Source organism: Homalodisca vitripennis, chromosome 4, assembly GCF_021130785.1.
Source record: "Homalodisca vitripennis isolate AUS2020 chromosome 4, UT_GWSS_2.1, whole genome shotgun sequence".
Classification (NCBI taxonomy): domain Eukaryota; kingdom Metazoa; phylum Arthropoda; class Insecta; order Hemiptera; family Cicadellidae; genus Homalodisca; species Homalodisca vitripennis.
Window position 1 is genome coordinate 129276927 of NC_060210.1, and position 22074 is coordinate 129299000.

Genomic DNA, 22074 nt, shown 5'->3' on the forward strand with positions numbered 1-22074 from the left:
CTTCCAAAAAAATTTGAATAAATAAAAGCTCTTTTGCTGGTTAGGGCATCAGTTATGAAATATAAACAGAATACATGTGTATGAAATAAAAATGCGTATAATAAAGCGGTTAAAATAAAATCCAAAACTAATGGTAAAGAACTAGTAACCAAGAACTAATACATTATAAAAGTATTATAAAGGAAAATATAGATTAAAATTCATAATTTTTGACATAGTTTTTATATTCCTCAGTGGTCTGATACCAATAAAAAACTCGCTTGAGTGCAGGCGTTATAGTGTAAGTGGCATATTCTGTAATTCTCATCAAAGAGTTAAACTTCACAAAATGTTGGATATGTTTTACTCACCCTGCATGCATTGGATGAAACTTAGAAAGTTTTAATAGGTATTTTAAAGGAGTGAATATTTTTTACATTTATGATTATAAACATTACCTTCCTCAATGTCACATATCATTTCATACAGTGTAAACACTTGCTTAAGAAATTATTAACAAAATCTATGTTAAAAGGTTCGCAGTGCTAGTACACTTTCAACAATATTATAATAGTTACAATAATGGTACACCAGTTTGAAAAAAGAAGATTGGTGTTGCTGTATTGTTCCAAATTTTATGATGAATCAGACCGTTTTTCAAAATAAAGTTCCCAGTGTAGTTTGATGACTATCATGGCTTTCTTACCGGTCTGGAGACTTATATTTTCAGTTTCATACTTCTTGAGTTTTAACCTTTTAAGTTTGTTTAACTTTTTAGGGTTTTATGCATTACACAGGGAGTAGTTTTTAGGTTTGAAATTGATTGTTTTTTTATCATGTGACAATGGCAAATCTTAATAAATCCTATTATCTAAATAAATTAGCCACCATAAACAAGGAACAATAGACTTCCATCACATGCATTAGTTTAAGGTAGTCATTTTGTTGCTTCACTTAAATACTACTCAGCAATGCTATTTTGAAATGATAAAGAATGTAAGTTTTGTAATACAGCTATTAACAGGTTGTCATCTTATCATATTTTATTATCAGTTTCTGATAACTCATGAGCCATCTATCAGAACAGATATAGAGTTAAGGTAGTCTTCTTTTAAACTGTCAAAGTTGCAGTCACAATATAGTCGCTATGAAAAAGAATCTTTTGCATTAGACCCATTACTCCTGGTTTTTACATTTTAAAAGTGGTACACATTGTGAGTATGAATATGATATAATGTTGATATCTGGTATAGCAGAAGCTGGAGGGGGTGCACCACTTGAGTGCCCTTACAGTAGACGTGACCAAGCCTGACTTATCCTGTCCCATCATGCCCATCAACACGCACACTCTCAGTATGCCAATCTTCCCGGACACAGACTCAACTAAGGTGAGCTTTCAATTTTTATCCTACTGATGCAAGAATAGTATACAGCATACTTTTTCAGTTTAAATGTTCAGCAATTGTGTTCATTTTCGATGAAATTTATGTAAGAGAGTACAACAGTCTATAAATATACCAGTAGTGAGATTTAAACCCAGGTCAGGTTGATAAATCTAGTGTCCTAGGAGTAATGCCTGAGAGTTCTCAGACGTGACATAATGCTGTTATAAGTCTTTGTGTAACTAGCTATGTACACCAATGACATTTGCTGCTGTGGCTGATGAAGTCAAATTTTTGGCATATCTCCTAATGTCATCCAAATAAGAGAACAATGAAAGTGCTCTGAGCTTTCTGTGCGTGTCATGGAATTAAATAATATTATTTCTGCACCAACTTTATCCCAGCTGATTATTATGTTCCAGCTGATTGAGAGCATTGAAGTGGTGTTCCCTCTCAGCCCCTCAACTCTGGAACCTCCCAAAGAAAAGCCTCCACCTCCACCGACAGAAATCAGTGATGATGACGATACCACCAATACTAGCAGCAAACCTGTAAGTATAGAAAATCCAGTGACATTTTGTGCATTCTGGCTGATAATCCTATTGACACAATTTATGAGATGACTTTCTCCCAGGTGTCACTGAGGAGGCTGGACTCAACCAAACGAATCAAAAAGGAGATCCGACAAAAGCGATCCTCCTTCTTGGGAATTGAAGGCTCTAATGATGACAATTATTTGGAACCAGGTAAAGTAATTTGCAACTTGTTTTTAGTAAATTTAAACATAATGCGTATCCCATTCTTTCCCAAACTAAAAGTGTATTTAGATCAGTATTTAAAGAATGATTCTAATCAACGTTTGGTACAAGCTTGTGAAATTGTGTGTTCGTGGCAGAACTGGAGTTGGTGCGTCGTCCCCCAGATATCACCAGTTTCCTGGCGGAGGAGAAGCGGCTGGAGCAATTACTTTATCGCCAAAGTATCTGTAGCGAGAGCGAGAGCCGAGACTCTGGCGTGGAACTAGAGAAACATCATGATGACCTGCCCTGGTCCCCCCACCCTGGTCACCACTCTCGGGACAACAGCGAGGTAAATCCAGCAGTAGTTCACTTCTTTATTATGTCATTTAGTTTGTCCCAGAGAGGATTGTTGTCAGACTGATTGACGGTCTGCTACTCCATATATATATATATATATATATATATATATATATATATATATATATATATAATATTATTTATTAATATATATTTCTATTTAATTGCTTAATTTTTTGAATGAATGTAGCAAATTCTATAATGGTACTTAAAGTAAATAAATAGAATTGTTACATGATTTTATTACAATGTCTGCAATATACTAGCAAAAAATGCAACTAAATTAAGCATTCAAACACTATTTGTTGTGTAATATTGTCAAATTGATTCAAGGAAAGCTTTTTATATTTCTGTATCTTTTTTTATTGAACAATGAATTAAATTTAAGGATTTTGCCAGAGGGGTAGGAAATTACAAGAACAGCATACACAAAGATATATGGTGTATGCATATATAGTGGTTAGCTTTTGTTCTTTCAAAACTATAATTGAATAAACCATTAAAATCAAGTATATAATGGTGAATGATGGAAGAGTTTGCAGAGATAAAATAAACATTGAATCATTAACCTTACAAATTCTTGCTAATGATGAAATATACTGCAAAATACTTGTGGATCTGGAGTGAAGAATAGCATTTCATTTGCTAAACAGCAAATCCATTTTCATGTTTACCATGTAAATTGATGTAATTGTAAAATAAATAAAATGTTATGTAAAATTAATATAATTTCTGTTATATTTAGTTCATAAAGGGAAAAGATATTGCTATATTTATTTGCAACATTTTAACCCTTATCTTGTTGGTATTCCAGACATATGCAAACACGAGCACTACCTCAGAGGAGGAGGAGATTGTGAAGAAGGAGAGGGAGATCATCGAGATGTTGGAAAGAGAAGAGATCAACAGTTACACAACTACGGCGCAAGATGAGGACAACATTGGTAAGATGCTGTTGACTTTTCTATTACCTACAGCTATTTTGTTGTTTTGCACGTATAGCAGTTAAAAACTAAATAACGACCTCAAAAGTTGGTAGAAATTGTACTTTTTGAGAGTATGGAAATCATAACTCAGATAAAATTAATTATATAGTCTTATATAGTTTTTAAATTTTATTGTGTTTATCACTGAGTAGATGATTTGTTGCACTGTTGTGCTATCAATATCTCCCCTCCTCGAGCAAAAAATGAAAATTGAAATTAATAATTTAGTACACTTAGAATCCCCCCTTCTTCCCTAAGGAGAAACAAATTCCTAAATGTGCTTCTGTAACAATAAATCAATAAGTTACAAGCAATTGTGTTGGCTTATTGGCATTTTTAATACTATTTTATCTTTCTTAGAAAATACTTTGAAACATTACTTCCCGTTCAAAAAAGACTTAATCTTATTAAAAGAAGATCTTGACTCATTTACATTATTTTGAAATAAAACTTTTTCGTTTTAAATTGTACATATAATTTTATGACCTCAGGAGAGAAGCTGGCAGAGCGGTTGCGGGAGCTGGAAGCAGAGAAGACCCGTCTCGAGTGGGCACGGGAAGAGGAGATGTCTCGCAGGAAGGCAGAGGAGGCGGTGCGTGCCGAGCAGCAGAGTCGGATACAGGCACGGGAACTTGAGCTGTGCAAACAAGAGGTACAACAAACACTTTACAGTCACTCGCTTGTTCTGCCATGTCACACATAACATTGCAACATATGACAAGCAATGAGACACGTCACCACCACTTTAATAAATGAGTGGGCTCAAAACCCCTCTCCTTGCAATGTGGACATGAAATTTATCTTAGTTTCTAGTGTTGTAAATATTGTTAGAGCTACAAGGGTCATACTAAACGTTTTGAGTTACAGCCAGCAATAAGTAAATCTGTTCATTCTAATTTTCAAAGACTCGTCAGTACTTCAGTACAAATCAGTATGGTGTCATCTGTCCTAGAAGGTTTTCATCAAGGTATATATATATATATATATATATATATATATATATATATATATATATATATATATATATATATTATATATCAAAGATCATATGTAGCTTTTGATTTTCAATTTTTTAAGTTAGGTTTTTTTATAGGCCAGGACATAAATCATCTCACCAAGTACTTGAGCATTATTAACTAGTAATTAATTTAAAATAACGCTTCATATCATTGTTTTTCCATGAAAACTGAAATTGGAAACGTGATTTCTTGTATAATTGCAACAAGCAGGTCTGAGAACTTAATATACCTGAAAATTTGATTTCAAAAGCTCTTGCAGTGGAGGGCATTCTTTTGAATACATGAATATTTTCTTGTTGTAAATGTTTGCTGAAAATGAAATGGAAATGAGGTGTCACAGATTTGTAGTTTTTGATAATTTTGATCTTACATTTGTACTGGTGGAAGAATCACTGTTAGAGTCTTCTTGGGAAGCCGTATGAATTACTACAGTAGATTGAGAATAAGGTAAACCACCAGGGCCGAAGCAACTTTTAAGAAAAAATATTTTGTTAAGAAAAATTTTGGTTGTTTTTGTAACAAATTATAGTTTTCCATCATCATAAACATGTTAACTTTTGGTATGACCCTTGTAAAAGTGTTGAACACAATGGCTTTGTTTGATTGCATATGTACTAATCTTCTAGTTTAGTGAATAGCAATAAAGTTAATATATGTATTGAGCAATGAACACTGCTGTTGATGATAACAGATGTAATGCTTTTCAAAATTTCAATAAATTAATGGTAATATTTGAAGTTAAACTTCTTGTGCTTTAGCTTAAACATTATAATATCAGTATTAGAACATAACATTGTATTCTAACCAGTTCTTTTTTTATTATTGTATATTAATAAAAATGTTTGTGAGCACCACAAGTAAGCTTGGAATAGATTATTTTAAAATTTAAATAACTTTCATTTACATCCATGTAATCTAAATACAGTGTTCATTAATCAACTGTTGTAAATACAGTGCACTAATGCAGGAATGTATTTCAGAACACTCAGGCAGGACAAGAACTGGACAAAAATATGGTGAGGGCCTAACTTGGCATGTGCTTGACTATATGTTTGTGCTTGGTTTGGGTAGGGAAATGCTTTTGGATATGCTTTATTTATTTGGGTAAAGTTCTTTACTAATATGGACTGAGGGCTATCATAGATTTTAGTTTAAAATGTAGTGGTGATACTCTGGAGCAGTATTTATTTTATTGGTGCTAAATTTTTAATATTGGGTATTATTAGCTATCCTAATAGTGATGCCTTAATGTGCTGATACATTACATGAGTTATGTCCAGAAAATAAGTTACGTTGTACTGGTGAAAGTAAAACAATACATCTTAAGGAAATGGTTTCAACAGAGCCTCGATATGTAGTTGCACAGGCTGTTGTTTTCCTTCATTATTCGTTATAAAAAGTTGTTGCATGTGAATTGCAACCAAGTAGTAACATAGTTTTTATCTTGTCATCATTGTTGAACCTCTTGGCAGCAAGATCACGTGGAAAAAAGAAAGAATTCACCAGAAACTAGGATTTTCTAGTGTGAAAGTGAGTATTCTCATGGACTGTTACAATAGTAATAATTACTGTTCCACAACGTTTGTTTTCTAGCAGTTTTCTAGGTGTCTCTCAAAGTGACATGAAAGTCTATCTAAAAGAAACTAAAAGGATGTTGTGTCTGTTAACATAATTTTGTGATTTGTCTAGATTAATGGATTTTTTTGCATTTTTCTTCACTGGACATGTGTGCCTCAATGGACTGATGTTTTGATTTAGTCTCATCCCCAATCACTATACTTCCTGAGAATTTGTCACCGCCATTATCATAACTTTTCCAAAACTCAACTGCTCTCCCCAAACTTTTTTTGTGTTCCTTGGTAAAATATCATCTGTACTCAGCAGGCACAAATTCTCGTTAATCTCGACGTTTTTATGAAAAACTTCTTACAGAAGTGATTTTGAAATTTGTAAAAACTATATAGAAAGAGTAAAAATCGTTTATGTTTTTAGTTTTTATAATTTTTTCATTGACAACATGAACTAGTTCATCATTGACCGAAGATAGAACCTATTTTGTTCATCATTATGGATATTTCCATATCCATCATTGAACTACCTCACCCATATCCTTAACATTCAATTATTAGCAGTTTGCTCGTATACCTCACAGATCTGTTGATGACTTTCTATCGGTTATACATTCCTCGTATTGAGAGAATGAGTTATAGATCTAATCTCTCACATGCAGTAGCATTTTCGGCTTAGCCATTACTATCAAGCACCACAAAGTTAAACAAAAACCCCCCAAATAAACAAGAATCACACTAACAATGACATCATGTCCTTTGTAATAAGGGTTAGTGCCAAAAATGTGTGGAACCACCGTTGTGACACTTGGCCAGCAAAAAATACAAATGGAACTTACTATCTGGATGCAACTCATATAATCTAAATAATAGGTGATTATTATTGTTCATTTGGCATTTAACAATAAAATATTTGTGAGTACATGCTCACTGCTGTGGTTGGTTTTAAATGGAATGTGTATAAAATAAGAAAATAATTGGTAGTTTATTCCATCTGGTGTCTAAGTGTGGGTCTGTGTTTCTTTCTTACATTTATCATAAAAATTAAAATAACAGCTATTAATCTGGTGTTTAAACCTTATTTAGATTACAAATGCATATAGTGTGTATACCTTAAAAATCCCTAACTTTTGGCCATGGTAAGAATTAGGTAATTTTGAAGTTTATATGATTCACTAAAATTGGAAAATATTGCACCTTTAATGTAACTAAAGGTAAAAATAACCTAGAAGTGGTATAACATTTATTCTCTTGTTGTATAAGAGTGTAAAACTAAATGAAATGCTGATGAAAGTAAGCATCATTTTAAATCTTTTTTATACTCTGAAAACAATGAACCCTTTCCACCTGACACCACTGCCACTGCTCCAGAAACATTGTGCATCATTTGACAACAGTACGGCTGTATTATAGTATGCAGTTATTACTCTAACTTTCTAATCTAGTTATCTAGTAATCCTGTCTGTGACCACTGCACTTTTTATCAGTACCATTGACCTCGTACTGTATCGACTCTCTCTCTTATTCTGTTTGATAAGATCCTCGCACAGGCCAGTGGCCCATGAGGGCGGACAGAATAAGGCTTAAAAGGGGATCGGCCTCTCCTTAAAAAAAAAAGAAAAATAAACTATGCCACAAACCTTGATATTTGAAAACAAGGCATAAAATATGTATCATTGCGGCTGGGAAGTTGCATGAAACCATTGTTATAACATTCTGTGATTAGCTGATGATGCTGGCGTAGTTTGCTGTTTATCGCGAATGTCATGCAGTGTTTTTGTTGGTTATTTGTGTTTTTGTTTTATTCCTTTAGATAATTTTAGTCCATTTTCAATTACTTCCAGCCTTCTTGTTGTTAATACGGCATGTCTACTTCTAAATAGAGTACAGTAGAATGTTAAGTGCATTTTTTACTAAAAAATGTTCTCAGATCGGGTGATATTTATTTTATCCTTTAAATTGCTTTCCATATTTTTTTATTAAATCTATCCATCCATGACTATGTTATGCCTATTAGAGATTTTTTATATAAATTAAGCCCAACAAATCTGCAAAAATGACATAAGTACTTATTTAATAAATATTTGTATGTGTATCAGAAACATAATAAAAACTTAGAGCTCCATTTGCAATTGTACTATGTTTCACAAAAATAAAAAACCTTATTTACCATAATATAATATGTAGTAGTATAAGTAAGTACATAATAAAATTTTATTGAAAGCCTTGTATCTAAAAAATAAAAACAAGTACATGGGAACATCAGGGTCCAATAAATAGGAGTGTAAAAGTTAAATTAGGTAAGTTATCAATATGGGTGGAATGCTGTGCAAATTTTCAACAGATTAAATCCCATAACATTAAATTTGTGTTCTGTTAGTCAATATTGAGCCCAATTTGTTGGCACAGGAGTTGTTGATGGCTGAGAGAGAGAGGCTGGAGGCAGAGCAAGCATCCCTGGCTCGGCAGCGGGATGTGCTGTTACAACACCAGTACAACCTATCACTGACAGACGTGCGTGTGTCCGAGCCCACTGCCACACCCAGCTATCGGCGCTCCATGCAAGACCTGCGCGTGCCTGAACCTGCTATCACCTGCTACAGGCAGCCCGCCGACCCCCCAACCACCGCCGACAACCGGCGTTCCATGCCCAATCTGGCAACTCAACCTCGCCGTCCCCCACCACCGATACCCCCCGCTAAACCTCTCATCATCCCTCGCACCCAGGACAAGAGGTAACCAGATTGATTAAGTTCCACTTAAATTTAAATCAGTATTTTCATTACAATCGTTTATTTTTGTTCCAGAAACAATTTCATATGAATTTGTAATGAAAGACTTATGCTACTGACCACATGTTTTTCCACTTAATTGACGTTTTGACCCTTTTTGCCAAATTTGTAATTTTAAGATTTTTCAAAAAGCCCTTTGCTGTTATTTGTTTTCTTAGGATCTTCATTCTTCCCAATTTGATTGACAAATTTGTTAAGTCCTAGTATAGGAATGTCATTTGGTCTGCCAGTATCGTTTTATTATTTTTGCTTTCGCTATGTTTAATTATTAACACATCTCTTATTTTGTAGTACATTTTATTGTAAAGACCTCAAATGTTGCTTACCGCTGTTGTAGGACGCCCAGCCCCAGCACTCAGCAGATGACACGTCAGACTCTGCAAGCGCTCAGTGCTGCACCAAAGCCTCGGCTCAATGACAACTGGGTGCAGGCCAAACGCAAGCCCAACAACTACCAGCACTGGCTCATACAGGTAATCTAACACTTGATCTGGAATCAATAAATGTGCAAATTCAATTAATAATTATTTTATTTTTATGAGAAAATTTTATTTTTTATGGTAATGTTTAGAGTCTAATTACTTTTTTATCGCTTAATTGTAACCACAACTGTCTGGTAAACGTATTAAACCCACCCTACACTTGTTATGTTAAACAATTGTATATGGGGCCTCTGTTGATGAATGATGCCCAAGATCAATAGATTTAGAGTAACAAATTTTCTATTTTACCAGAAATTTAAACACGTATATCAATATTAATAACATCAATAATACAAATCTTTATTCACTAATATTTTTACTTAGCATGAAGCAGTTACGTTATGTTTGTCTTCAATCAGCTGGTTTCTCCACTTCAGTTTTAACTAAAATATTTCTGTGGTGACTTTTGTATATAAAAATTCATTTGTTATAGAAAAGATTGAATAACATTTTTATATTGGTTTAAATAAATTAATATTGTTATTGTTGTACGTCACGTAATAAACACAAACGATAATGAGCAGGAAGCTGAGCAGAGGCGGATAACTGAACATCATCAGAGGCAAGCTCCTCCTCCTAGGAGACCTGTCCCTCCACCCCCACAACAGAACGGGGGCAGCAGTTGGGGCAGCAGCAGCAGCGGCAGCAGTGGGCAGTACACAAACTGGCAGCCGGCCGGAGGGCAGTGGGGGGCTCCTCACCCTCCGACTCCACGGTCCGACAAACCCCTGCCCGATTCCATCATACAGACCTTGACGCAGAGGGTGCAGAACAGGCTTCACACTGCCGACCCCAACAACAATCGTCGCAGGTATCTACATAAATTTAAACTAATAACAATTTAATCATCCTTTCTTTCTAAACGTTGTAAATAATTTTATTCAATTGTAAATTAATGTTGTAACTTATAAAGCACTTAAAATTTCCCAATACCATTATTAGGAAATGAAATATATCAATTTTATTTATATTTTTCAGCTGAAAGGTTCCATTACTAAATTGAATTACTACACAAGACCTAAAATCTAATAATTCAGGAAATCAACCATAATTAACTATTTATATTGTAAATTAGTTAATGCCAGAAGTCACCTAGTTCTAGTCTTCTCTTAAACTGCACCCCTTCTGCCTCTATATGTTTTGTCACCACCATACCTTCCACATTTTAACTGCATTTGCCAACCTTGCTGCTGGCAGCAGCAAACCTTGTGTCCCAATTATTACTCAAATCAAATCATTTATTGTCAGGACACTACAATAGTGTATAACAACGTCAACAAGTTATAACATGTGAAACAAGTTAAAGAAGCATACTATTACTAGCATTGTAAAATTCATTTACACTATATATACACTTCTTAACCCATTGGCCTTGTATCACGGAACGGTTCCGTGACAAGTACAGCGCCATCTAAATAATTTTTTTTTAACTCCTTTTTCAACCATATGTTAGTATAAATTAGACTAATATTGTTGTGACACATAAGAAAAACTGCAATACTACAGTTAATTGAAATTTAAATGAATAATAAGTTACTATAAGAATATTAGTGTACTACAAGAGAAAAAAATCAATATTCTTGGCATTTTCAGTATTTAGAAAAAACATTTATTCTGACAAACTATACATATATATATATATATATATATATATATATGTTTAGAACCTCGGCACTTGCTGGTCAAGGAGCGTAAATCGTGCGTACCTTGTTGGTCATCGCGCCTCATGCTGGTCCGGGCCTTGAACGTGTTGGTCCGGACCCGCAAGTTACGAGGCTCTGTATAGAGCGTGTAACATCCTGGACCAAGAAGTGCTGCTTGCCTGTAAAGTTCATTTGATTGTACAGTAGCTCGCCTAGCGTGAGTATAACGAACTAAATACTCGAATGAGGGGAAATCCCCCACCATTCTCGGACCAAGATTTACCGAGTTTCTGTACAGGGCATACTGTCGAACGTTGAATAAAGTGCTTTCTGAAATCAAATGAAATCACTCTTTATTGCCTTTTAACAGCACACAATATTGTATAGAAGCAGTCTTTATTAGCCAATGTATTAGCCTATTTACTCATTAACACACAATTATACATACAAAAAGTTCCTCATCCAGACAAACAGGCAATGCCTATATCAAATCCTGTTAAAATGTGTTTCGATTTTAATTTTATATTCCCAGGCGGCTTTCCATGAACTCACATACCGTGTCAAAAGCACCTGACACCAATAGGCGTTGAAGACGAGATTTAAATTTTTTGGTACTGGCAATGTTTTAAGATTCTCAGGGAGCCTATTAATCAACCTAACACCAGCCTGCGATGGCAAATTATGAGACGCCACCGTTCGATGAAGTTGACTGCGATAGTTGTCCCTGCCTCTTGTATCATACTGGTGAATGTTCCTTCCCTAAGCCAATGTGCTTTTTGATTTACAGAACACAGCTACCTCGAAGATGTAGAGGCAGGGCAAGGTCAGTAAACCAAGATCTCTGAAGGCATCCCTGCACGACTCTCTTCTCTTTAATTTTGAAATGATTCGTACAGCTTTCTTTTGAAGGCGAAACTCTCTTTCCAGTTTGTTGTTTGCACAGCTGCCCCAGAGTCTTACTCCATATGCAAGGTGTGGATAAACAAGGGCAAAGTAAGCCATTCTCAGGATGTCGTGAGAACAGTGTTTTGCCAGATTCCGCAAAGCATACAAACCTTAAGTTACTCTGGAACAAACGCTTTCACATGATTGTCCCAGGTCAGACCTCGATCTAGGTACATCCCTAGGAATTTGATGGAGTCAGATTCCTCTAAGAGTTTGTCATCTACCACGAAAGCAGGTCGTGCACTACCTTCACGCTGTCTCAGACAAAAATCAATTGTGTTTGATTTTGAACTGATTGTTTTAAAATTGATTTCCGAAAAAAATTGGATACATGAATTCACTGTGACAAATGAATAATTAATTTCAAGCTTCTGCACAGAATTTGCAGTAATGCAGAGTGTCGTATCGTCAGCATATTAAATCACCTTTCCATTCTGGACCGATTGTTAACGTAAATAGTAAAAAGCACTGGCCCAATGATCGATCCCTGAGGGACGCCATTTGCTATTTTCAATTTTGAAATGAAATAATGAAATAATAATTTATTCCAGCATTTTTTTACATATAAAAAAGAACAAAAACTCTTTCTACGGAATAAGAACTGGCCACGTTAACAAGTATTGCGGCCAGATTGCCAAAAAAGAATAACAACAAAAAGGCTAGAGTCCAGATTTTCAATTGAATGACACAGAGCCGCTCACTGTGACGTCTGTTCTTGTATCACACTACAAATACATTAAATTATACAGCCACCATTACACTGTTATATTTAATAAAGCAATACAATTAATAATTTTAAAAAAATATCAAAACTATTTTAGCAATAATAAAGTTTTAAATTTTATTGTTCTAAATTACAATAATTAAAAATAATTACAAATTACTCAAAGAAAACAACCATATTTTTACCTTAAAGCTAAAAGTTCCTAGTCCTACCGATTCTTTTATTGACAAGGGTAGCTTATTAAAAAACGTAGGGCCACTATGACGAAATGAACATTTAAACGACGATTTATATACTTTTGGAGTTCTAAATATTCTACGATTTATATTACGCGTTAAGTATAAAAGATCAGTAGTTCCAGTATTGCCGCTTCTCTGGTAAAATAATCTAAGAACTTTATAGATATAAGTATGCTGAATGGGCAAAATGTTTAACTCCATAAACAAAGGAAAAGAACTGACACGGATTTGTTTTCTTAATATAATTCGTAAAAAGTGATTTTGAACGACACGCAATTTTTGAATTAGATATTTATATGCACCACCCCAACAAACCACCCGATATTGTAGTCTGGAGTCAACTAAGGCAAAATACAACGTTCTTAATAAATGTGTAGAGCAGAAATTTCTTAGAAAGTAAAATTTTCTTACCGAAGATTTAAGTGTTTTATGTAAAGAATTTATATGTTTTTCCCAGTTAAGTTTTTCATCTAAAACTATCCCAAGATATTTGAATTCCTTCTCTTTATTAATGGTCTCACAATTACAGTTAATCTCACAAGAACGATTGATATGATACTTTAAACTAGAAAAAAAATTGAAACCTTTAAAATCAAAATTTACATATTTTGTCTTGCTAACATTTATTTGCATTGAATTTAATTCACACCAATTTCTTAATTTATGCAGATCGTCATTTACAATTTCAGAAAGTGTTTCAATATTTCTATGGCAGTACAAAAGTGCAATGTCATCAGCAAAAGCATTTGGTTTTCCATTGAGGTTTAACTCCAGCAAATCGTTAATAAAAACCAAAAAAAGAGTCGCTGAGATGACAGAACCCTGAGGAACACCTAGCTTAACCGGTAACGCTGAGCTGAGACATTCACCCACACGAACACGCTGCTCACGACCAAAAAGAAAACTACGAAACCATTTAAGCGCAATCCCTCTCACATCTGCGGCCTCCAACTTGCGAAGCAAAGTCTCGTGGTTTACTAGGTCAAACGCTTTTTTAAAATCGATAAATAAAACAGTAGATTTATTTCCTTCGTTCATGCTATCATATATCAAGTCAGTTAAACACACGAGCGCATCTTCAGTGGATCTACCTTTCCTGAAACCGTACTGATTAGTACTGAAAAAATTTATGTTATTGAGATATTTAATAAGTCTTATTTTCATTAACTTCTCAAAAATCTTTGAAAATACAGATAACAGGCTAATTGGACGCAGAGTATCTAATTTTAAAGATGACACTTTTCTGAAAATAGGAATCACTGTACTTACTTTTAACTTATCTGGAAATACACCAGTACAAAAACTTAAATTTACGATATGTGCTAAAATGGGAGATATTATCTCGGAGATGTGTTTAACGAGTGAAGTATTAATATTATCAAAACCAGAAGACTTTTTATTTTTTAAACTATTGATAATTTCCTTTATTTCCGTCACTGAAGTTGGTGAAACGAAAAAAGACGTCAACCTATTGTTAAGAAACAGACCCTCCTCATTAACCCTGCATTCCTGAACTGATTGTATGGTAGTAAGATATTTGTTTATTTGCTCCGCAACGATGATCGGATCAGTTATCAAAACTCCGTTATCTAACTCAACTCGGTCAACATTCTTATCTTTACATACTCCAGTTAGATCATTAACTATCTTCCATTGTTGGGCTGAGTCACCTTGACAACCTTAGGAATTTATTAGAATAATATGTATTTTTTACCATATTTATTTCTTCCTTTAAATTATTACAAAAATTTTTATAAAATTGAGCAAAGTTTGTGTCATAAGGCCTCCTTTTAAATACTTTATACAATCTTTTTTTACGTTCAAACTTTTTTATTAACGAAATATTTATCCAAGGACTTTTTATTTTTGCTTTGTCTAACTTGTTACCATGACTAACAAACTTTTTACTACTAGACAGCACTTCACATAACTTATCATGAAAACTATTAAAACACTCATTGGCATCATTAATAATTAATAGGTCGTTGAAATTAATGTTTAATAACTTTTGCTTTACCAACTCAAAATCAAAGTATACTTTAGCAGTTTTAGCTCCTACAATTCCAGTATCTACGATCTCATTACTATTTATTTTTAATCCAAGCAAACAATGGTCAGTCAAATCAGTGTCAAAAACGGCCGACTCATAAAGTGATAAATTACGGTGTCTTACAAATATGTTTTAGTATGCGTAGGCAAGTCAATAAATTGTGTGAAACCCAAACCACTTAGCATTGTTAAATAATTCAGAGCAATTTGACTTCTGTCTAATAAGTCGAGGTTTATATCACCTATCAGTATACAATTACTTGATAAATTAGAAAACAAATTAGTAAACTCTTCAATAAAGTTCTTTTTTTCGTAACTTTGTAATCTATATAGACAAATAAGATTAAAAAACATTTGATTGCAATTTAATTTTAAAACCAAAGAATCGGCAGTTACCATACTAAAATTTAAATTTGTTACTTTTAAGACATTGGATACAAAACAAATTACACCTCCAGACCTGTATGTATCATTACAACAATGAAAAGTATTATAACCTTTTATGGCAAATAAATCTACCTCGTCACTATTGATCCATGTTTCACAGAGAACTATAATACTTATACTAGTTTTAATTTGGTTTATTTCTAGTAAAAAACTATTGAAATTTTTTCTTAAACTTCTGATATTTGCATAAATTATATTTATACTTTTATTTTTATTATCGGGATTAAAAAAACTATTTAAAGAATAAGAAAATTTTGACATTGGCCTACTTATCATACAAGATTGTCTTTAAGCAAAGATTATTAATACCAATTTTCAAAACTATAATAAAATAACTTATATATAATGCTGACTTGGAGTTTTCCTGACATGGCATTTGAGATCTACACGCACTCTATCCTTCAAGTAGGACGAGATCCACCTGTGTGGCAGACCCCATATTCCACATGTCTCTAACTGATACACCAGTGTCCCATGATGCACGCAGTCAAAAGCCTTAGAAAGATCGAGAAATATGCTGAGCACCTTATCCCGTCTCTCAAAACCATCGACAACAATATCCACAAGATTTGAAACCGCATCAATTGTTGATTTGTTTTTACGGAAGCCGAATTGTTCAGGACACAGTATTTCAAATCTTTCCAGAAAACGTCGTAGTTGATTAAAAAATGCCTTTTCAAAGATTTTGCTGAAAATTGGCAAGATTGCAATTGGGCGGTAATTTTTGGTTTGATGAGGATCTTCTTTCTTAAAAATTGGGGCAATTTTTGCTATTTTCAAATCATCCGGGTAAACTCCAGATTGAAATGAGGAGTTTACCACTTTTTTAGTGGAGTCAAGATATGCTTGGATCATTTTTTGACTAGCCATATGGACATACCACTGTTGTCACAAGATTTCTTTCAATTTAGTCTTTGCATAATACCAGCCATCTCAGCCTCATCGACAGGGGTCAAGATCATAGACGATACCGGTTCTCTACCAAGATTGCGGGAAAGGGTTTCAGTGAAGCACGCATCACACGAACCAACTGAGGCAAAATACTTGTTAAATTCCTCTGCAATTTTTTGAGGGTCTCTATAAGTTGGTTTTCAACGAGCAGAAAACATTGTTTTGATTTTTGTATTGGATGTTCTCGTTTTACGGATTCATTAACTATTTTCCATGCTGTTTTTGAAAAGTTCTCGGTATTCTTTAATATTTTGTTTAATTCATAGGCTTTAGCAGCTTTTATAACTTTCTTATATATTCTTCTATAATATTTGAAAAATCTTTGGAAATTTTCCTTGTTTGTATTAATAAAAATTGAGTGATAAAATTTGAATTTTTCACGAGATGTGAGAATACCTTGTGTAATCCAAGTATTCTTATGTCGCTTACTGCGTACTTTGAATTTTCTGTAAGGACATGAAATATTTAAATAATAGAGAAAGCGTTCATTAAAATCATTGTACATTTTATTTGACCACTGAATGTTATTTAAAAAAATTCCAACTTTCTCGCTTAAGGTGATAAATTAACTCGTTCATATTTTGAGGGTTTCGAGCTCTTTTTTACCGTAATTTCTGCAAGCCCGGTCACCGGATCAAGTCCATTAATCACAACCTCCTCAGCGAAGTAATCAGAGATGGCAGGATTGAACACGACAACGTCAACTTTCGGGATGTTGGTGATAACGTTGTCAATGGTTGTACTTGTCGTGGCACATACTCGTGTAGGAGAGTTCACTGACCAATTTAGACCAAAAGATTGGAGAAAATCACGCAGCCGCCGGGTGTGGGGGTCGGTGTGGTCCAGTTTGTTTATATTTAAATCGCCAATTAAGAGAAATAGTTGATTGTTTGAAAGAAATGGTTAGCAGGCTCTCTAGTTTTCAGACAAAGGATGAAATAAAACTTCGGTTGTTGTTTGGACGGTATATTCCAACAATATTAACTTTTTCGGATGAATTTAAATTGATTTTAATACCAGCAGCCTCAAAATCAAATTCCAGAGTATGAATCACTTTACTTTTTTCAAATTTCAAGGGGATTTTTACACAGATTGCCACATCACCTCCCTTAAAATTGGAACAAAGGAAAATATGTTCCAATTCATATTTTGTATATTAAATGCTGATGTTTCGGTTGTAGAACAGTGTTCCGATATTAAAATAATATCAGGTTTTCGCTCATCGCACATGAGGTCCAACTCTTTTAACTTATTGGTAGCGGATTGAGCGTTTAGGTAAATAATTTTGAATTTCGAAATGTTATGAGAATATTGAGTGGTTTCTGAAAACGTGTTTAACAATTTTGGTGAATTTTCTTGTTCTCAATAAAAAAAACAGGATCTGATACCCCTGTCCCGTTTTACATTCGTCATAGGCACTTCGTTTATTTTGACAGGAAAGCGTATATTGTTTTCGTCAGGTTTTACAGGCGAAGTAGCTTTGATGACGTCGTCGTAAGTGTCATGCTGCATGAGACGGTTCTGGGCGGACGACTCACAGGTATCAGCAGCAGCAAGTGAGGCAGCGGGCACTGGGCAGTGCTAAAGACAACTCAGGCGCAGCAGGCGGTCCGACAGCAGCAACCAAGCCTTCCACTATCATTTCGGCCAGTAGCTCTTTACCCAACAATCGCAGCTGCATGCCATCCGTGTGAACCAGTTTCTTCCGATATCATTGATATCAAGGAGCTTGAGGTTTGAGTGTCTCACGCATAGCTCCTCTATGTAGTAGTTGGCGAGAATGGTCTGTTGGTTCAAAGGATGGCTAACGAGCAGATCGTGAAGATAAGGGATCGTTGCCAAGATGACATCGGCCGAACTCAGTCGAGCGGTGACTCTTTCTTCCAGGCGATTATAGATGTTGTGTGACTCACCGGCAGCGATGTCGTTGGTTCTGGCGAGTAGGATGAAGCAACTAGAAAGAGGCGAGGGGCCGCGGGACGTTACATTTAGGAGTTTGGCCCCGGGTATACATATGCCAGTCACTTTGGTAGCCGATGTGACGCGGCGCTGCACCATGCCGGCCAGGAAACGGGTATGACTGTCACCCTCAATTACAACATTCCTCAAGGAAAGCAACTCTCTTTTAATTTGGCCTTTCAATTTTGGCCTTCTACCAGGAGGGTGTTGGCCAGATGGTTTACTATTGTTGAGGTTATTGTACGGGGAGGTAATTTTTTTGTTGAGCTGCATTATTGGTTGCGATGGTTTTGAGAATGGGTGGTTTCTCGATAATATTTTTGAGGTACAAATCTAATTCTGGTCGTAATAGAAACATATTTTTTATTTTGACAGACAATCTAATCACCCGTCGCCTGAGAGTAGCCGCAGGAACACCCCTAGACCCCCCTCTCGGCCCGCAGACATTCGATATGTGCCTCGAGTATCTGAATAGTTGTGCTCAGAGTCTCGGAGCACTGTGCGAGCTGACAGCAGGTGGTAACCGGTGGCTCGCACTGAATAGCGTAGTCTCTTACAGAAGCTCCCGCTGATACTCCGGACAGCGAAGAACTCACAACAAAAATGTCATTTGTATACCGAAGAAGCCTTGTGTCTGATTCAATGGAATGATCAGTTCGACATTGAGCTGCCTTATCTGCTCCTCTACAGTTTTTTGACGCAAGTTCGTCAGCATCAGAGGTTCCCGACGAGGCGACAGGCGTAGGCACTTCGAGTGAGTTTGTAGTAGCGAGCAGGTCAGGTTTTGTTGCAGCGGCAGGGGTCGGATTCTCTCCCGTAGACGCGTGGAACGCAATAGTCTCACCCGCCGGTGAACTGATCGATGTGCAGGATCTGGACGGAGTGGCGCTCAGCGCAGGTTCCGGGCCAGACATGGGACTAGGCCCTGGGAACAGACAGGCGGCGAGTCAAATTCAGGCGGAGTAGGTGAAGCAGCGTCGGCCGCAGTGTCCTGGACAGCGGTGACAAAAGCGAACGCATGGTGATTGCGTGTTCACCGCTGTGTTTTTCATTGCAAACAGTCAGTGCCGTTATATTTGGATCAGTTTTAATCGATGCGCTGCAAATTTTTTTCCGAGACATCACTAAGATATGTCTCCATTTTTTAAAATTCTATGTTGTCTATATTTAAAATTGTTAAAAAGAATACAGGGTTTCCCGGTTTGTGTTTTTTCTATTGTAAATTGCATATTTTTGTCAATAATAAATTAATGAACAAATAAATAAATAGATAAAATTACAAGTCACGATTATTAAAAGAATCGTAATAAAAGAAAGTAATAAATTAATAACAAATAAAACTTATTACATTAACAACAAAAACAGTTTCTCCACAGCAAAAAGGTGCTTCTGTGGGAATCGAACCAATGTGTACTGAGTTGCAGTGCCGCGACCCTATTGTTGCTGCCACGCAGGTAGACAAGATGTGGTAGTTACTAAAATAGTAAAACTAAAATACTTCTTGTTCATACGGCTCGTCGCTCTGTGGTTTTGTCAAAAACGGAGTTGCAAAGTTGTATTGCAAGTCTAACCTTGTTATTTTTGCAACTAGGTTTAGGGCTAAAACTTACAGAGAAATAAACTATCCAACTCACTGTAAGGCGTTATTCGCATCGGTAATTTAAAAGTGTTCTTCAGTAACTAATTCTAACAAAACTGTGACGTAAAACCTTGCAAAATTCCGTCTGTGCCAGTGCCGCGCTCGTTTGTACTTTCTTGACTTTGATTATCAGTAGGATATTAATACGTACAGATTCGAAGACTCTAATGTTTCATTTTATAGAGCCTAAAAGTTAGTTTTGCTTTAAAAAATTATTTTCCAAAGTTTGTTATTTCACTTTTCATTTTTCATGTATAGAAAACGATTTCAGGTATTTCAGGAATCAGGTATGCCGATCGCCTGATTTTAATTTCTAACAATTATTCACTCTATTCGCAACAATTTGAGTGCGGAATTACTAAATATATACTTTTAAACTTTTTTTATTTCAGTTTCCTTATTTTATACACCTATTGTTATTTTCATACATGTATTTCTTATAAATGTTAGAACCTTTTATCATAATTATGTACATGTTAAAAATTTATTTCTGATGATAAATAGACAGTTGATTCCACACTATAAGCTAAACAAGTGAGTGACTATTAAGATTTAGACAGTTGTATAATATTTGCACCGATGATCGGAATTTTAAATAGGGTACTTTAATCGCCGAACTAACCAATACCGCAAAGACAATACAAATGGTCATAATACAAAACAATGTCAGTTTTGTATTTGGACCACGCACAACTCACTTTAAATTTTTATGGTCTTGGTTATTTTCTGTGTGTTTAAGTACAGGTATTAGAACGAAAAACTTTGGCTGTTAAGTTACATTTTACAGCTCAGAGGATGATGTTTTGGATGAGATATCTAATAGAGTTATGAATGCATGCATAAACAAAGAGGTGGGCGGGAACCTTTAAGATTTTCTCAAACTGTAGAATTGAGAAAGTCCTTAACAATTCTCAGTTTAAATTAATATTAATACGTATAATATAATGAAAACGAGTTAATGATTGTTCTTAATAGATTTAACAACAAATTTGACATTATCGTTTTAACAGATACTTAGCTGGATGAGAGATATTCCGCATGTGAGTATAAATGGATATGATGTGATTGGTAACACTTGTAGTAAGAACCAGAACAACGGTGTAATTGTGTTTGTGAATTAATATTTTTGCGTGTTCGGAAGAAGTGAATTTGCATGGAGCACGTGTACTAGAGTGGACTTAAAGTTTGGTGGTGAGCAGCTATTGCTGCTTGCACTGTACATGAGTCCGTCCGGCGACCTTGGGTTTTATCTCGACGGTAGGCACCGGGTTGGGTGGAGTCGCAGTGACTGGTTAGAGAAATAATTTTTGTATTTTAACAGATAAGCTCTCTCAAAGATACCTTGATACCCTGTTATGTAAGTTGTATCAATGTATCTACTGGTGTTTCAGCGTTTTCTAATGATATATTATCATATATTTATGAACATAAAAATCGCAAATTCAGTCAAATCCACAGTAATTCAATCAGAAATGACAAATCTTTATTTCACCGTTGCCTTGTTTCAACCAAGTTTGGACAAAAATCCCGGTCAGACTTTGTTTAAACATAAGAACAATTAACTTGACGTTCCATCTTATCTCTGGTAGAGATTGGTTTTCAGTACTAAACAATAGAGAGCTCGAATCAAGTTGTGAAACTTACGTCAAGCAGCTTCAGAATATTATCTTATTTAGAAAGAGGATATCACAATTTCCAGACAAACTTAACCATATGAAATACCTTGGATAATTACCGGTTTGATCAGATCAATCTAGACCAGGAATTAGATGAGCTACCGTTTGTAAAGACAACCTTTCGACACTGCTTTGAAAACCCAATTTCAAATGGTCCTGACGTTTTAACAAAAAAATTAGTTCCTAAAAAAATTTAGGTAATTACTGTAATAAAATCAATGACTCGAAAAATTAAAAATGTGGAAAAATATTTCAAAAGCCATGGATATAAACAAAGATAAAGAAATGATTCCAATTAATTGATCATTTCAATCAAGGCTCAACGAAAGGTTAAAACTCTACGATGTAAAAGATGAAGCAGATTTCTTCAAGAAATGTTACGCGAACGTCGGGGACAGCCTAGTTCGGTTTTACCTGTAACCTGGGTCGTCACGAAGATACTGACGAAAGTCCTGGTGGACGCTTACTTCCGGCTAGAATCTATAACGGGCCCCGAA

The 22074-nt window shown here is 35.1% G+C and overlaps 1 protein-coding gene across 8 annotated transcripts in view; it reads left to right on the forward strand.

Moving 5' to 3' along the window:
* LOC124360154 (LIM domain only protein 7) overlaps window positions 1-22074 on the forward strand; it is a 247025-nt gene that overhangs the window by 203418 nt on the left and 21533 nt on the right. For 5 of the 8 annotated variants that reach the window (XM_046813513.1, XM_046813515.1, XM_046813519.1 and 2 more), the window contains 10 exons: window positions 1233-1367; window positions 1784-1912; window positions 1996-2107; window positions 2257-2450; window positions 3273-3402; window positions 3936-4096; window positions 5444-5479; window positions 8441-8766; window positions 9161-9296; window positions 9830-10116. In XM_046813513.1, the coding sequence (XP_046669469.1) occupies window positions 1233-1367; window positions 1784-1912; window positions 1996-2107; window positions 2257-2450; window positions 3273-3402; window positions 3936-4096; window positions 5444-5479; window positions 8441-8766; window positions 9161-9296; window positions 9830-10116 (1646 nt within the window). The remainder of the gene's footprint in view (window positions 1-1232; window positions 1368-1783; window positions 1913-1995; window positions 2108-2256; window positions 2451-3272; window positions 3403-3935; window positions 4097-5443; window positions 5480-8440; window positions 8767-9160; window positions 9297-9829; window positions 10117-22074) is intronic. The other 3 variants (XM_046813517.1, XM_046813520.1, XM_046813518.1) reach the window with 2 other exon arrangements.